This window comes from Aristolochia californica, unplaced genomic scaffold (assembly GCF_029961685.1).
Source record: "Aristolochia californica isolate CCGP_79_NKW_82.1479 unplaced genomic scaffold, dmAriCali1.0.hap1 SCAF_10, whole genome shotgun sequence".
NCBI lineage: Eukaryota > Viridiplantae > Streptophyta > Magnoliopsida > Piperales > Aristolochiaceae > Aristolochia > Aristolochia californica.
In genome coordinates, this window is record NW_027181771.1 from 3,034,090 (window position 1) to 3,050,754 (window position 16,665).

General features: G+C 39.8%; 1 protein-coding gene across 1 annotated transcript; it reads left to right on the forward strand.

Annotated features, from left to right (window-relative positions):
* Positions 1 to 5,958: 5,958 nt before the first annotated feature.
* On the forward strand, positions 5,959 to 8,582 carry LOC137933994 (RING-H2 finger protein ATL74-like). Its single transcript, XM_068778165.1, has one exon. It carries the CDS (start codon positions 6,639 to 6,641, stop codon positions 7,230 to 7,232), a length of 594 nt encoding a protein of 197 aa, XP_068634266.1. The 5' UTR covers positions 5,959 to 6,638; the 3' UTR covers positions 7,233 to 8,582.
* The last annotated feature ends 8,083 nt before the right edge of the window (positions 8,583 to 16,665 follow it).

Consider the following 16,665-nt stretch of genomic DNA (forward strand, 5'->3'; position numbering starts at 1 on the left):
CAATTGAAGTTGAACACAACTTCAGTTTCTCGATCGTAACAGTCTTTGTCAACATATCAGCTGAATTCTAACTCCCTTGAATCTTCTCGAGTGCTAAGACTTCATCCTCTAGAGTCGATCTGATGAAGTGATAATGCACCTATATGTGCTTTGTTCTAGCATGATAAACATGATTATTTGCTAAATGAATAACACTCTGATTGTCACAATACAACACATTCTTCCCATGTTTGAGACTTAATTTTTCTCATGTTTGAGACTTAATTTTTCCCAGAAAGACTGTAGCCATACCATATCTTTGTTGGCTTCGGTCACGACGTTGTATTCTGCCTCAATGGTGGAAAGAACAACTATTTTTTGCAACTTAGAGACCCAACTAATTGCTGTACTACCCAATGTGTATACAAAATCAGTGATATTCGTCCTGCCATCAATGTCTCCAGCCATATAAGCATCTACATAACCATATAAATCCCAAGTTTGACTTTTTGAAATATAAAGCCGAGTCTGCAGTGCCTTTCAAATACCTGAGAATCCACTTCATTGCTTCCCAATGTTGTTTACCTGGATTACTCATATATCTGTTCACAACTCCCACTACATGAGCTATGTCTGGTCTAGTATACACCATGGCATACTTGAGACTGCCAATAGCAGAAGCATAAGGCACATTGGCTATGATGGCTCACTCCTGCTCTGTAGAAGGTGATTGCGCCTTAAATTGCCTAAAGTGACTAGCCAAAGGAGTACTCACTGGTTTTACAACATTTATGTTGAATCTGTTCAGCTCCTTCTTCACATATTATTCTTGTGACAATTTCAAGACACCAACATCTCTAGTAATCCTCATCCCAAAGATTTGTTTTGTAGCACCCAAATCCTTTATTGCAAATTTCTTCGACAACTCCCTTTTCAAATTATCTATTTCCTATTTACAAGTACCTATTATTAACATGTCATCAACATATAGCAGTAGAATGATATATGAGTCATCAAACTTGTTCACATAACAGCAATGATCCGCATGGCACCTCAAAAAACCATTACTATTCATAAAAGTGTCAAACTTATACCACTGTCTTGGAGCTTGTTTAAGACCATACAAACTCTTTTGAAGTTTGCATACCATTTTATCTTTTTCTTGTGCTTTGAAACTCTATGGCTACATCATGTAAATTTCTTCCTCCAAATCTCCATGAAGAAAGCCTGTCTTTACATTCAACTGCTTTAAGTGCAAGTTTTCATAGTCCAAACACTGTTGTAATAGAAGTCAATTTCACTACTGAAGAGAAAATCTCAGTGTAGTCAATGTCTTTTTTTGTAAAACCTTTTACCACCAATCTTGCCTTGTACCGCTTGCTGCCATCATGTTCATTTTTTATTCGATACACCCATTTATTCTGCAAGGCCTTCTTCCTTTTTGGTAACTCATTCAACGACCATGTTTGATTGGATAACAATGAATCCATCTCGTCCTTCATGGCCAACTCCCATTTGGTTGATTCATCAACTTACATAGCTTCCTCATAACTCTCTGGTTCACCTTTATCAATCAATAAAATATAATTTAGTGCAGGGGAGTACCTATGTGGTGGTCTACTAGTTCTGGCAGATCTTCTGAGCTCAGTCACTGGAATGTTCTGATTTACTTCTGGGGGTATGTTCTCTTGGTCTTCTTGAGCAATATTTTCCTTCTCAATAGTTAGAAGATCTCTCAACTGAATCACTTCAGACTTCTTGTCTTCATCACTTGTGCTCTTAGACTCTGTCCTCAACCTGTCTTTCTACAAGGCACCTTCATTGAAGATCATGTCCTTGCTCTTGATTACTTGACGACTTAAGTCATCCCAAAAGCGATAACCAAACTCGATACCATCATAGCCAATAAAGAAACATATATTAGATTTAACATCAAGTTTATTTTTAGTAGCATGATCAATATGAATATAAGAAACACAACAAAAAACTTTCAAGCAAGAAAGGTTTACCTCCTTGCCGTTCCAGATCTCTTCTGGTATTTTGCAATCCAATGGTGTTGAGGGACCTCTGTTGATCAAATAGGTAGCAATGCTAATAGCCTTAGACCAGAACATCTTTGGCAATCCCTCATGTAATCTCATGCTTCGAGCATGCTCATTTATAGTTTTATTCATCCTCTCAGCCACACCATTCTATTGAGGTTTTCCAGGAATGGTCTTTTTCATCTTGATTCCATTATTAGCACAATACCACTTGAAATCATCATCTATGTATTCTCCCCCATTATCCGACTATAGGCACTTCACCTTCAAATCTATTTCATTCTCAACCATTGTTCTCCATCTTTTGAAGGTATCAAAGAAATCGGATTTCTTTTTTCAAGAAATAAAATTGTACCTTTCTGCTTGCATCATCAATAAATGTCACATTGTAGTTAGAACAATCATGGGAAGTAACAGTTGAAGGCCCCTCAGACATCAGTGTGAACCAACTCCAATTTTGTTGTCTTGTGTTCATTTCTGACTTTAAAAAAGCTAACCCTTTTTTGTTTGCCAAAAATACAGTCTTCTCACAAACTATTGTTTACAGTTTTTAAACTTGGTAGTTTCCCTTTGGATTGAAACACTTTCATTCCCTTCTCACTCAAGTGACCGAGCCTATAATACCACAAGTCAGAATCAATAACAACATTAGCAACAACAACTGTGTCTCTGCAACTGGAAGTGATATAAAGAGTTCCAGTTTTAACTCCTCGTGCAACAACCATGGATCCCTTTGTGACTTTCCAGGTAGCACCATTAAAAGTCACATTATGACCTTCATCATCAAGCTGCCCTATTGAGATCAGATTACGCATCAGCTTTGGTACATGTCTCACTTTGTGCTTTTTTCACACTGACCTATTTGACATCCTCAAACTGACATTACCAATACCGACAATATCCAAAGGTTATCCATCAACAAGATACTCCTTCTCGTGATCTCCAGCAACATAATTCTCTATGATCTCACGATGTGCGATGGTGTGAAAAGAAACTTCTGAATCTAACACCCAAGAGTCAATAGGGTTATCAACTGATAAGAGTAAAGCATTTTGTAACTCTTCAGTCACCACATGTGCATCATCGTTTTTCTTTTCATCCTTCTTCGGTGCTCTACAGTTCTTCTTTATGTGACCAGACTTGCCACAATTCCAGCATTCCACATTCTTTCCGAATTTGGACTTGCTTCTACCATTCCTTGACTTTCCTCTACCATTGTCTTTGTTGGAATTCATCTCAAAGTTCCTGCCCCTAATATCGATACTTCGGGCAAAATTAGATGTTGACTATTCTCCGAAGTCCTTTCTACGAACTTCCTCTGCGAGAATGGTAACCCGAACATCATTAAAGATCAACTTCCCGTTGCCTACAGAGTTGCTAACGGTAACCCTCATAGGCTCCCAACAATTTGGCAGAGACGCCAAAAGAATTAAAACACGAACTTCATCATCAAATTTAATTTGAATGGATATCAATTGATTGAAAATCGTGTTAAACTCATTCTTATGAGATGCAACTGATGTATTTTCTGTCATCTTTAAATTGAAGAATTTTTTCATGAGATGTATTGTATTATTTGCGGAAGGCATCTTATACATATCAGACATAATCTTCATCATCCCCACTGTAGTTTTCTCCAATGCCACGTTGTGAGCAACGTTCGTCGACAGTGTTAACCGGACTACTCCCAACACTTGTCTATTGAGGAGATTTCACTCATCATTTTTCATATCTTCTGGTTTCATATCCAGAAGTGGTGCATGCGGCTTTTTACTATACAGATAATCTTCGATTTGCATCCTCCGGAACACAAAATCCATACCATCAAACTTGTTGATCCTTAGTGCCGATCCTTCTCCGCTAGCCATTGCTCTCAATCACGAACCAAAGGTCTGATACCACTTGTTAGGAATTAGATGCCCTAATTCCAAACTAAAGAAAGTAATAATAATAAACATGGAAGAAGGAAAAAACAAACACGAAAAAAGCACAACAAGATTTATACATGTTCGCCTCAAGGTGACACTACGTCCTGTCTTCCGTCGTTATAGTATGAAGATGAAATACTTTACAAGAGAAAGCGCACACTCACAAGTATTTCTATGTAACCTCTCGGGCTATAACTCGATATGCTCCTTGGATTAAGATGATAAAACCCTAATAGTGATGCCCCTCAATTATAAAGAGAAAATTAGGGCAACCGCAATACAAGAGTAAAATTTCCAAACTGCCCTTAATGAAACAAAAAGTCAATATATCAATCTGCGACCAACTTAGCGTAGGCCGTTAATTAAGCTCCACAACTTAACACTTGGTAGTGGTGAAAGGATTAGAGAGTTTGTTTAGTGACAATTAAGAGGGATTGATCTAGACCCTAATCTCACTAAGGGCCATACATTCTCAATAGTCTAATTACTATTCGTAAGTGTTTTATCCTTTGCTAAAATTGTAAATTGTTTGATGTAACATGACTACCCATTCAATTGTTTGTCACTATATTTCAGTTTTGTGCAATATTTGGGCTTCCTCTCAAAATATTATTTAATATTTTTTGTGTTATGATTCAAGCCAGTTGTCAATGCATTTTGGTGGCATATCCTCTACTTCCTTTTTGTTATGTTACTTCATTGGCCTATTTGCAACTATACTCTAGTGACAAAGTATGGTGCCTTGATGTCAACATACTGTACCAGTATCACATGAGGGTATAAGGGGATGCTATTCAAATTTAGGCGAGTATGTTGAATTGATATCAGGTCTTGAACAATTGAGAAGAATTGTACATAATCTACAGCTGGTCACTAAACTAAAGACTCCTCCATGTCTTCCTTTGCAATGAACTTGTAGGAGCTAGGGGTTCACCCCTCCCTTTCTCACGTCCTTTGATAGTAGAGGAGAAGGTAGGCAGAAGCCCTTCTCCTTCTCTTCTTCTTAGTGAAAAGTAGATCACTTTAGAATCGATTTTCATTTTTTTTTTAATAGAAGATCTATTTTCTAATTTGTCATCGCGTCCTCCACAAGAGATGATCAACGACACAAGTAAAAGATAAGAGGGGAAATGTACGAGATAGCTGATGATTTGCAACCATTCCTCAATCCCAGTACTGTCACTACACAGTGGGAACAAGCTTAGCGAAGAAGAAGGAACACCTTTGCGTTCTCCATCGGCTACCTACACCCACTTCCTTCACCTGCTCGGCGTAGTGTCAAAGAGTGCGGTCTGCCCATCACTCTCGCAATCTTCCCCGGATTTTTTGCGTACCCGCATGTCCCCGCAAGCCATTAATACCAGAGAAGAAATTCTCCAGCGGCGCCTCCGAGTTCTAGATCACTGATATGTGTAGGACCCTTTTTTGTAAAAATTGAAAAGCAAGGGTTATGATCAAGACCCAGCACCGCTACTTCCTCTTCCCCGGCCCACCTGAGGAGTGGGGGATCCCGCCGACATGACGCAACGTAAACTAGACACAATTAAAATCTTAACGCCGCCATGGAAAAGACCCAGAAAAAGCTTTGGAATTGGTTCAGGTTTTAACCACAGATTATACTGGTGTTCGTCTTTACGCCCCACGTGCTGGCACATGTGTGGGCCACACAATGTCGTCCAGATAAATTCTTCTCCAGCTCCAAATTTTCTTAATTAATCTAATTATTGGTTAATCTCAGCCAAATAGGTCCGGAAGGGGTTGATCTCGACCGATGGTGTTTTGATCCACGGTCAGTATTCTCCAAAAGAAGCTAGGGTTTCCTTGTTTATACAGTAATAGTTGGAGGTTAAGGTGGGAGAGGGATTTGGTGCCTGGAATAAGCATTTCTTTTTGGTTTCTTCTATTAGTGTAAAATGATGATTGGGTAGGGATCAGGTAGCGTAATCAAAATTCTTGAGGACTTTATCAAATTTGTTTTTTAATTTTTTTCCAACCAAAAGCCACTGTCATATCATCGTCTCAAACAAGGGAGGGCTCCAATCTCACGTCTGCCCTTCACTTTCCACAGTTGTCATGTGTATCCATCTCAGTCTCTTCAACCACCAAGCTTTAATATTTTCATTCTAGATTGTGGTCAGCAGACTGTAGACCTTCTTCTTCTTTGGCAAGAAAAAAAAAAAAAAAAAATCTTCTCTATCTTTGCAGGTGATCAGAAAAGAACGAGGTGAAATCTTGCATTCTTTTGATCTTTTCTGTCTTTGTTCTTGATTTGATCTTTTTCTGGTTTTGTTCTTGGTGGGGAGGATTCAACATTCAACCCACTTCTTTCTCTTCCTTATCTTCACGAGCTAGCTTGAAGATGCTTCTTTAAGGTCCTTATCTACTCGGAATCCCCAGAACATTAACAGTTCTAAAGACCCTTCTCTGCCTTTACTAAAAAATCTTCAGCAGAAGAGGCGAAAGAAAAACGCAGAAATTCTCCTCTGGGTACCCTTCTTCCAAATCCAGCACTGCAAGCAACAATTCTCTTACAATGAAGTTCAGTCGCCGAAAGAGTTGATTGATCTCCTCAAAGTGGCTGTTCGTCATTCATGGGTGTAATGAAATCTTAGTTACATAATCTAGGTGGGTTCCTTGATTGCTTGGCGAGAGAGTAACAAAAAAGTTGGGTACATAATCAGTCAGAGGCATGAGTATACAGGATCACCATCTTCACCACCACCGGTTACTCCTCGGCATCGAACCGGCACCGATACACACAAACAAGACGCGTGAGGGGTATAGCAACGAGGCGAACTTCGACACAAACATGGTCATCATCTTGGCAGCTCTATTATGTGCACTCATCTGCGTCCTTGGCTTGAACTCTATTGTAAGATGTGCTTTGCGTTGTGGCCGCCGAATGGCTTTCGAGACACCAGACGAGGCCGCGGCCCGCCTCGCAGCCACCGGCCTGAAGAAACGAGCTCTTCGCCAGATTCCGGTGACCGTTTACGGCTCCGGCGTGAGTGCTCCGGGCAGCCCTGCCGACTGCCCCATTTGCCTGGGGGAATTTATGGATGGTGAGAAGGTGCGGGTCCTACCCAAGTGTAAGCACGAGTTCCATGTCAGGTGCATCGACACATGGCTCACGTCGCACTCCTCCTGCCCCACATGCCGCAGCTCCTTGCTGGATAGGCCCGTTGCAGCCGTGACGCTGACAGAACTGGAGGCCGGTAACCGGTCTCCCGGAGTTGGGTCCAGTAGCCGGCAGGAGGTCATAGCAGGGGACGAGGTAAGCTAATATCAGTGTGAACGCCGCCGTGACTTGAGAAGGAATTGGATTACATGGTTTTCCTATCATATTAGAAATCTAATTTATGCGCGCCTCCTCTTATCTTGTACATTCACCAGTTTGTAAGAAGAAGAGAATTCGGATATTGCGAAATTTGATTCACCGTTGCCAGTTCCAATTTATTTTGGTAGCATCGTTTAGATGACACATCTCTGGTTGAAACCAGATGAAAAAGAAGCATCAGTCACTCAGATCAACTCCTTCGCTTCGTTTCACTTTAGTTCTTTACATGTCAGACTTTTCTCTTCCTCCGAGCGCCCGCAAACTGTTTGATGATATGATGAGCATATGGAGCACTAGGAATCTTGCGTTCATGGAGATAGAATAGAATCACAGCAGCTCCACTTTGCGCTTTTTCTCCATGCTTTTCTTTTTCATGTATGGGGTGTGTGGCCTCGTCCGAAGAATACTATGTTCTGCAATACTGTCTCCATGCCTGTACTGTCTGGTATTTGGGGAATTACTGACCTGTGGGATCAGGGGAGAGCATCCTTGGACCACCATTGACCCTATCGTCTGGTTTAGTTTCTGCTGTGAAAGAGAATCCAAAGCTGCTCCTCAGACATGTTGTTGGGGCATCAACTGGAAGGGAACAGCCGTACTCGTTTCCGTCAGCATGATTCATAGATGATCATCCTGGTTCTTCTATCAGATGGTAGCCGCGTCCATGGTGGGATCGCCTGGACCAGTTTCTGTTCTGGGTCTGAGTTCTCTATCTTTTAAGCTTCTACCATCAGCCAGAAAATCCATGTTCATTACCTTGTGAATCACCCTTTTTATCTTCTCAACCAAGACCTTTACTGCTTGTTTGTGGCAAAAGAAGATTCAAGATCACAAAGGGAGTTTTTTGTGTATATTTGTTTAGATTAAAGTGTAGAAGAAAGCTTACAGGATGAGAAAAGAGGAAGATGACAAGGATCTGTACTACCAACCACAATAAAAAAAAAAGCAGACAAGGAAAAGTAAAAAGAAAGGAGAAGAGTTACAGGGAAAGAGTACATTCACTTGGATAAAAGATCTGCCAAACCATTAGCCTCTGATGCTGTGGTTGTTGGAGACAATCCATCGGTCCCACGCAAATACCTTGTTTGGATAATTTCAGCGACGTTTCATTCTCCAATTTGATTATCGATTCCTCTTTCCCATCTGTGATACTCAAGCCGATCTGTCCAGAAGAAAGAAAGAAATTCAGTAATGGGAGTAGCAGATTATGTGATCGAAACGAGGAACAGAGGAGCTCGTGCCTCTGCAGTGAGAGACCCACCCAGTTGGGAAAGTAAAAGTCATGACAGAATGTTTCTTCAGATATTTGAACCGGAAAAATTGGAGAATTTTGTCTAAAGTTTCTTCTTCTTCTTCTTCGTACTTATCGATGGCAACAAATCGATCCCTTACGGCGCTCTCAGATTGCACTGGGAACCCTTGATCTCCTTTATGACCACCACCCTCTGCAACTTTTCCAGAGGATCTGGAAGATTTAAGAATTTAACATAAACAGATCATCACTCAAATCTGTAAATGAAAATTAATAAAAGAACTTGAACCTAATGAACCCAGAACGCATCATTTTTCATCTGTCCTCTTCTGTCCAGGAGGTAATACTTATTTGTCGTTTTTCAGAATAAAAAATTTAATCACTTTCTCTTCCCTTTCTTCTCTTTTCTCTCATAAAGATAAAGAAGAATTCAGAAAAGCACTTCACATGAAACAAAGGCCTCAAAGAAGGAATCATCTTTGCAAGTTCAGGCGCCGTTTCCCCCAATGGCAATGAACTTGTTAGAACCTCGAATGACAAAGAGCCGTTGACCTCTGTCGTTGGGAAGACACAGTCGGGAAGACGAAAAACGGGCGTAAAATTAAAATCAATGTTCCGTCGATTTACAGGATACAGAGGGGTTTTTAAAGAGTAAGGGGCAAAATAGTAAATTATAATTATTACATAAAAATGAATTAATAAAATAATAAAATAAATAAATACATTCTAATACTCTCCCTCAAGGTGGCTGATAAATATCCTTGACTGCCATCTTGGACAACAAAGAAAAAAGGTGAGTAAAGGGGAGAGGTTTAGTGAACATGTCAGCTAACTGGTATGGAGAACGAATGGGAAGTAACTTGAAGACGCCCGAACTAACACGTTCACGAACAAAATGGCAATCGATCTCAATGTGTTTGGTACGCTCATAAAACGTAGGGTTAGAAGTAATATGTATCGCAGCTTGATTGTCACAGTATAGTAACGCAGGAGAGTCGGTTTTGACGTGAAAATCTTGAAGCAGTTGCTGTAACCAAATAAGTTCACTAGCAGTTGAAGAAAGTGCTCTATATTCAGCTTCGGCGGAGGAGCGAGAGACGGTGGTTTGCTTTTTGGCCTTCCAGGAGACCAAATAATCACCAATGAAGATGCAAAAGCCGGTAGTAGAGCGGCGAGAATCAAGGCATGATCCCCAATCAGCATCTGAGTAGGCGCGTACCTACAAAGAAGAAGTAGAAGAAAACAACAAACCTTGACCAGGACTGGTCTTGAGATAACGAAGTAGGTGATGAACGGCCTGGAGATGAGGAAGGCGGGGTTGGGCCACAAATTGAGTGAGCTTGTGAACGGCAAAGGTAATGTCGGGACGAGATAAAGTGAGGTAAAGTAGTTTCCCAACAAGTCGCCGATAGTGGGTTATATCAGGAAGTAGGTCACCGTTAGTGGCAGTTAAATTAAGCTTGGGATCCATGGGAACACGAGTAGGTTTACAAGCTAGGTAACCTGAGTCTTCAAGTAATTGTAAGGTGTAATGACGTTGAGAAAGCACAATACCAGTCTTGGAGTGAGCAATTTCAAGACCAAGGAAGTGTTTAAGACAACCAAGATCCTTGAGCTTGAACTGAGTATGCAGAAAATATTTGAGCTCATTAATAACACTAGAGGAAGGACCAGTTAGGATGATATCATCCACATAAACCAATAGTGCAACAAAGGAGGAACCATGACCTTTGGTGAAGAGAGAGTAATCAGATTTCGATTGGAGAAAGCCAAAAGTGATTAAAACATGAGAAAATTTGGAATACCATTGCCGCGAAGCTTGTTTGAGGCCATAAAGGGACTTGTGAAGCTTGCAAACGAGTTTGGTGGAAGAGGGAGAGGACTCCCCCTGTCGAAGGTAGCCAAGAGGAAGATCCATATAGATTTCTTCAAAAAGATCACCATGTAAAAAGGCGTTGTTGACATCAAGCTGAGTGAGATGCCAACCGTGAGAAGCAGCAAGGGCAAGAAGAACCTTCATAGTGACTAATTTGGCTACGGGAGAGAAAGTGTCAACAAAGTCCAAACCCTCTTGTTGGGTATAGCCTTTAGCTACCAAACGAGCCTTATATCGCTCAATAGAGCCATCAGAATTAAGTTTGATTTTATAGACCCATTTGCAGCCAATGGTATGTTTATTAGGAGGTAGAGGAGTGACGGTCCAGGTATTGTTGGCTTCCAGGGCGGCCAACTCATCACGCATAGCCAACCTCCAGTCAGGACATTTCACGGCTTGGTGATAGTACTGAGGTTCAACTTGAGAAGATAGGCTGAGTACAAAATTTCTGTGCGAATCAGAAAGGGCATGGTAAGAAATGGAATTAGAGAGTGGATAAGACGTACGGGAGGAAGCAGAGGATGAAGAGCCTGTAATTAAATTGTAGTGATAATCCTGCAGGTAATGAGGTAGATGAGTCGCCCTAGTAGATGTTCGAAGAGGAGCAACAGCGGAGGAGGAAGGAACAAGTGTAGGAAGAGGAGGAGGTGAGGGATCATCAACTGGAACACCAGGAATAACTGGAGAATCATGAAGGGGGGAAGAATCAAGGTCAGGAAAAGGCGGAGCGTGGAGGGAGGAATGAGGCAGAATAAAATCAAGGAAGGGGTCAGTAAGTTGAGTTGAACTGGTAATAGTATGAAAAGGGAAAACGTCTCCAACTGGTGTAATTTTCACCGGTAAGAAGTTGAGAGACAAGGACTTGCCCGGGGCTGTCCGAGTGGTGAATATAGTACGGATTCGATGATTCGTAAAAAACTGAACGAGCCGAACTGGTACGTAAACCAGAATCTGAAGATGAATAAGTCTCTATAGAGCACTGACCACAAATGCAACTTCAATTTTTTTTTTTTTTACCAGATCTGCTACCAAAGCTTTTCAAAAGAAATCAAATCCGCAGCTAGCTCGAAAAAAATCGAGCAAAAATAATCCACAGAAAACCCAAAGTGGCCACTGCCCTCAAGATTTCCAAGACCAACAGAGTCCTCTCGGCCAACCAGAGAAGGCCAGAGAGATCCAAACCAGAGAAGGCCAGAAAAATAACCAGCGCACCCTCTCGGTGACGCTCTCGGCGTCGGTGACCCTCTCGGCGCCGGAAACTATACCTCGTCACGGAACCAAAGGCGACGCCCAAAATCGACGCCCAAAAACCAAAAAACGAACGCAGGAGAGGAAATCCAACCTCTCGACGACGGAATCCAAAGGAAAAGTAAATGGGAATGGAAGCTAACCTCTTTGCCGGGAATAACCACCGGAATCAAAACGCCGGAAATACCAGAAGAGTCTCCCAACAGCTTCAACCGCAGAGTCCCGTCCGAACAGAGGGCGGAAACCCCTTTGTCGGAAATAATGGCGAAACCGCCGGAAAACGGTAGCCGAAAAAAGAAATGAAGAGCCGTCGTCTGAATGAGAATCAGAAATTGCGGATCATCCGCTCTGATACCATGTTAGAACCTCGAATGGCAAAGAGGCGTTGAGCTCTGTCGTCGGGAAGACACAGTCGGGAAGACGGAAAACGGGCGTAAAATTAAAATCAATGTTCCGCCGATTTACAGGATACAGAGGGGTTTTTAAAGAGTAAGGGGCAAAATAGTAAATTACAATTATTACATAAAAATGAATTAATAAAATAATAAAATAAATAAATACATTCTAATAGAACTGATTTGATGAAAATGAATCTCGATATCCGTATTTTTGCCCGCCATTGGAGTACTCCATAATAAATCAGAACCAGTAAAAACTTCATTGCCCTCCACAGGTAGGACTAATTCTCTAAGGTTCTATAACCTTGGCGGATGATGGAAAATCTTATCCTTATCTGATCTTATTTTTACTACATCGATTATACTCTCCCGCTGTTATCATAAACACTAAGACCCATTTGATGAATGCTTTCAATTGGAATTAGATCCTCACCTGGTTTGAAACGTAGAAAACTGGAAGAAGCATGGCACCTCCTTCCGCCCCTGCCTCGACTCTTGTTAATTCTCAGTTCCCACTGCAAACACCCCAAGTTTAACTGTGATCGGCAAATACTGAAGAATTTAAACCGATTTTGTGGGTTAATTAAAAGTTTGGATACCTAAAGTTCAAATGAGATTGGGAAAACGAAACAGAGACCAGAAGATGAAAGAATTGGAGCGAGCGTAGCAGTGGAGTGTCGATCTGCACTCGCCGGCCGGATTGGACTGTGGAGTGATTGCAAGTGAGAGGTGGAGACGGCGAAGGGCGTGTAAGGACTTCAATACAAGTGAAGCAAAGCCCTCCTGCAACTACCTCTTCGCTGGTGGTAGATGTGGGGAGCATGATCTACCAGATTTTCCATGAGTTTTGACTGATAGACAACTCCGTGACCAAACTGCTTCGTCTTTTCCATTAAATTTCCACGTAAACCATTAATATATAAACAGCCATGAGCCATTGGGTGGGGCGGAAAGGAGGGGACGTGGGTGTGCGTGATTAAGTTTTCAAAATTTTAATTAGGCATATATTATAGTGTTGAAGAGTTGGTATAGAAGAGTCTTTCATGACTCTAACAGCAAGAAATCTTACATAGCCAGAATTAATATGGTAGAGTCTTATAAGAGTCTCATATAAGGAGGTCTAACAAAATAGTCTTAATTAAAGGTATTTTAGTTATGATAGTTTTCTATTTATGTTCAGTTGTGCAATTGTTCTAGGACTTATCTTTTAGTGTTTAACTTTGGGTGTAACTGGGACAAAGGTAGTTTAATTTGTAATTGGACTTTACTTATTTTCCTCTATTATAAATAAAGACTCATTGTACTAAAATTATAACCAGTTAGAAAATTATTTTTCTTTTCCAAAAATTCAACATGGTATTAAAGTGGGTGTTGTGAGTTGACTCAATCAACCCACAAACATAATGTGATCCTTTTTTGGTTTATCATCTCTAGTAGTTTATGTTCGTATTCTATCTTTTTGTCCCAATACCTGTTGTTTCCTTGGATTTCACACCTCTATACTGAACTTTTCATATTACAAATTTTATATTGTTGTAAATATTTTTGAGTCTTCTCTCCCGCACAAAATAAATTTTGGCAAACGGAGTTTTTTTTTACACAGAGAAATCAATATTTGAAACAACAAAGGTAAGACAACAAGAGAGGTTCAAGTAGTAGCAAAAAACTTCTATTTTTGAGGTATTTTATACCACAGAGAATGAGAATTTATATAGAAAATTAAATGTCAAAAGAAAGATATGTATGTCTATTTTCTAACCCATCAAACCAATTCTCAATCTGACTTTTCTAGAGGCAGATATCAATATCGTGGAAATCAATGGTCATGTTAGCCAAAGAAGAAAGAGTACTCATTCGACCAGAGTGTAGAGTTTGAAATCTATCAGATTCTTTCTCTAAAAATAAGTATATTTATAAATAATATTATAATTTTATAAAATATATCAAAGTCCAGTTTCAGAAGGAGTGACTTTCATATCAATATGATCTAATTGTAAGGAGATGTTCTCATTGGAGTCGACAAGGGCAGTGATACAAAATTAAGCATATTAAGCGGTCATAAAAGATTCAAGACAAATTTTTTTATGTCAAATTAGATATCAAATTAAAGCTCATTCAATCTAGTTTCTTCATAAATAAACCATTTGTGATTCTGAGCTATTTTGTGGGAGATATTGATATCAAAAACACTAAAGGTCAGTTGTATCAAAAAATTTTCATTTTCCTTTTTTTTTTCTTTCTCCTATTGTCTCTCCATGCATTGACGTGAATTGAGTTTATTTTTCTTTTATAATCCTAGTTTTTTAGCCAAATTTCTCTTCTAATCGAAGAATTTGGGTCTGACTTAATCATTCCATGATGTACTTGTTCAAGGCATACAATATCCTGCTTCAATGTTGTTCTCAAGTTTTGCATTTTTTTTCTTAGTTGTGTATCTTTTGTATCATCAACTTCAAAAAATTGTGGTCTCCCCCAAAAACTTTAAGTTCTATAGTTATAGTCTCCTATTTTTTTATTTTTTTTAAAAGGGTCACATTCTCGGTCCATTTTGAAGTATGAGTTTTGCATAGTCGTCTCCTTCCTGTTAAACTTATTGCCCTTTAATATTTCTTTAGTTTATCATCTTGTATTTTCATCACTTTAGAGCAATGTTTAGACCTACTACATAAAAAGTATAAGAGTGTGTCCAACATTAAGCTCGAGTGAAGGCCTTTATTCATTAAGTCTATAGAAATACATTGTGACAACTAGGCAACAATCTATATTGCTTCAAATCCAGTTTTCCATGAGAGAACAAATTATATTGAGGTAGAATGTTATTTCATATTAGAAAAATTACTAGCAAACATTATATCTCTCAGACATGTTTCATCTCAAGGACATGTGGAACATATCCTTACAAAGCCGGTCATATCCAAGATTCATACCACTATATGTGCCAAGCTAGTTATCTATGATGTTTTCTTTCCCCTAGCTTGAGAAGATGTGTTGAAAGATGTATCTCAAGTATAGTGGCAATGATGTAAAATATCTTCATTTTTTGTCCTTTTCCTCCCTTCTTAGGGTAAAGGGCATGGATATAATATTTTTATTTTCAAGATTATAAAATAGATGCTAAGGGGGAGGATTAGGCTTGTTAGAAAAATCCTTAATTCTCCTTCCCTCTTTCACAAACACTCTCCAGCCATCCATGTCTCCCTATCTCTTTCTCTCTTCTTCTCTCTCTTCTTCCTTCACTTTAGTTCCTTCTCTCCTTTTACTGATGAATCCATTATATTTATTATGGAATCCTAAATCCAACAAGTATAAATAAAGAGAAGAGAAGTGTTAAAGCTAAGGGAGACAAGCACTTCTCTCAATGTGCCTCATTGTCCCATCATCCTCTAAAAAATGTTCTCTTCTTCTCCTCAAAACATCACCTCTTAGCTTTCTATCTTTACCACTCTTTCTACCTTACTTCCTCTCTACCTCTTTCATGCTTTAAACCCTAGAATCTAACATCATTAATTTATTTAATTTGGAATGCCTCTTTTTTATTACGTAAAATCTACAAACTCAGTTTGGAAGTAAGAATATGTTACATTATGTGCCCCCTGTCAGAGTGGTTCCGTCCACTCTTGTAGGTGGTAGCTTTACGCACCTCACAGATCGGTCTTTTGGGTTGTATTCGCTAGCCGCTATCATGGTATCAGAGCTGGGCACACCACGTCCCACGTTCGAATCCCGTGAGACGCGGTCAAGAATGGGCGGGGTGGGTGTCAGAGTGATTCCGTCCACTCTTGTAGGCAGTAGTTTTCTGCACCTAACAGATCGGTCTGTTGGGTGTATTGGCTAGCCGTTGTCATGGTATCAGAGCTGGACACGCCACATTTAGCGTTCGAATCCCGTGAGAGGCGGTCAAGAATGGGCGGGGTGAGTATCAGAGTGGTTCCGTCCACTCTTATAGGTGGTAGCTTTCCGCACCTAACAGATCGGTCTGTTGGGTTGTATTGGCTAGCCGCTGTCACCCCTTTCTTATTACTAAAATTTATAAATTTAGAGAATTAGTGCAGGAGTACGTGTATTGCTATCTTTGACTTCCTCTAGTATTTCTTCAATTTTATCATATTTTTTTTCATGACTTTGGAACAACGCATATAGACTCACCATCTATGAAGTACAACAGTGCATCCAACATCTAGCATGAGTCGAGTCTTTTTATTCACCCAAGTAGTGATTTTTCTTAAGCAACCTGTAAATTAGTGAGTTATATTTTTTTCATACCCTAAAGTTGGGTTTATTTTTCGCCTTTGAATTTGAGTAGAGTTTTTTTTTAAAAAAAAAAACTCGGGCCGTTTTACTGGTGTATGGAGTTTTATCGTTTGGCTAGGAGTGATTTTTCTTCGCCCATATTTGTTTTGTGTAATTTTGGCCTCTTATAAATGAAATAGTGATCTCCTACTTGAGGGGGAGAAGTAGAAAAAGAAGTACAAAGAAAGGCATTTGGTGAAGCCTAAATAAAGAATTTCATGTGTTGTGGTAAATTTTTACGCAACTAGAATATTCAAGTGCGGGGAGAATAGAATATGAAATATTTACATCTTTGAAAGATTTTGTAGCTAAACA

What these genes read in the sequence shown, in the direction of transcription:
- LOC137933994 (XM_068778165.1), top strand. Translation starts at nt 6,639, where the DNA reads ATGAGTATACAGGATCACCATCTTCACCACCACCGGTTACTCCTCGGC.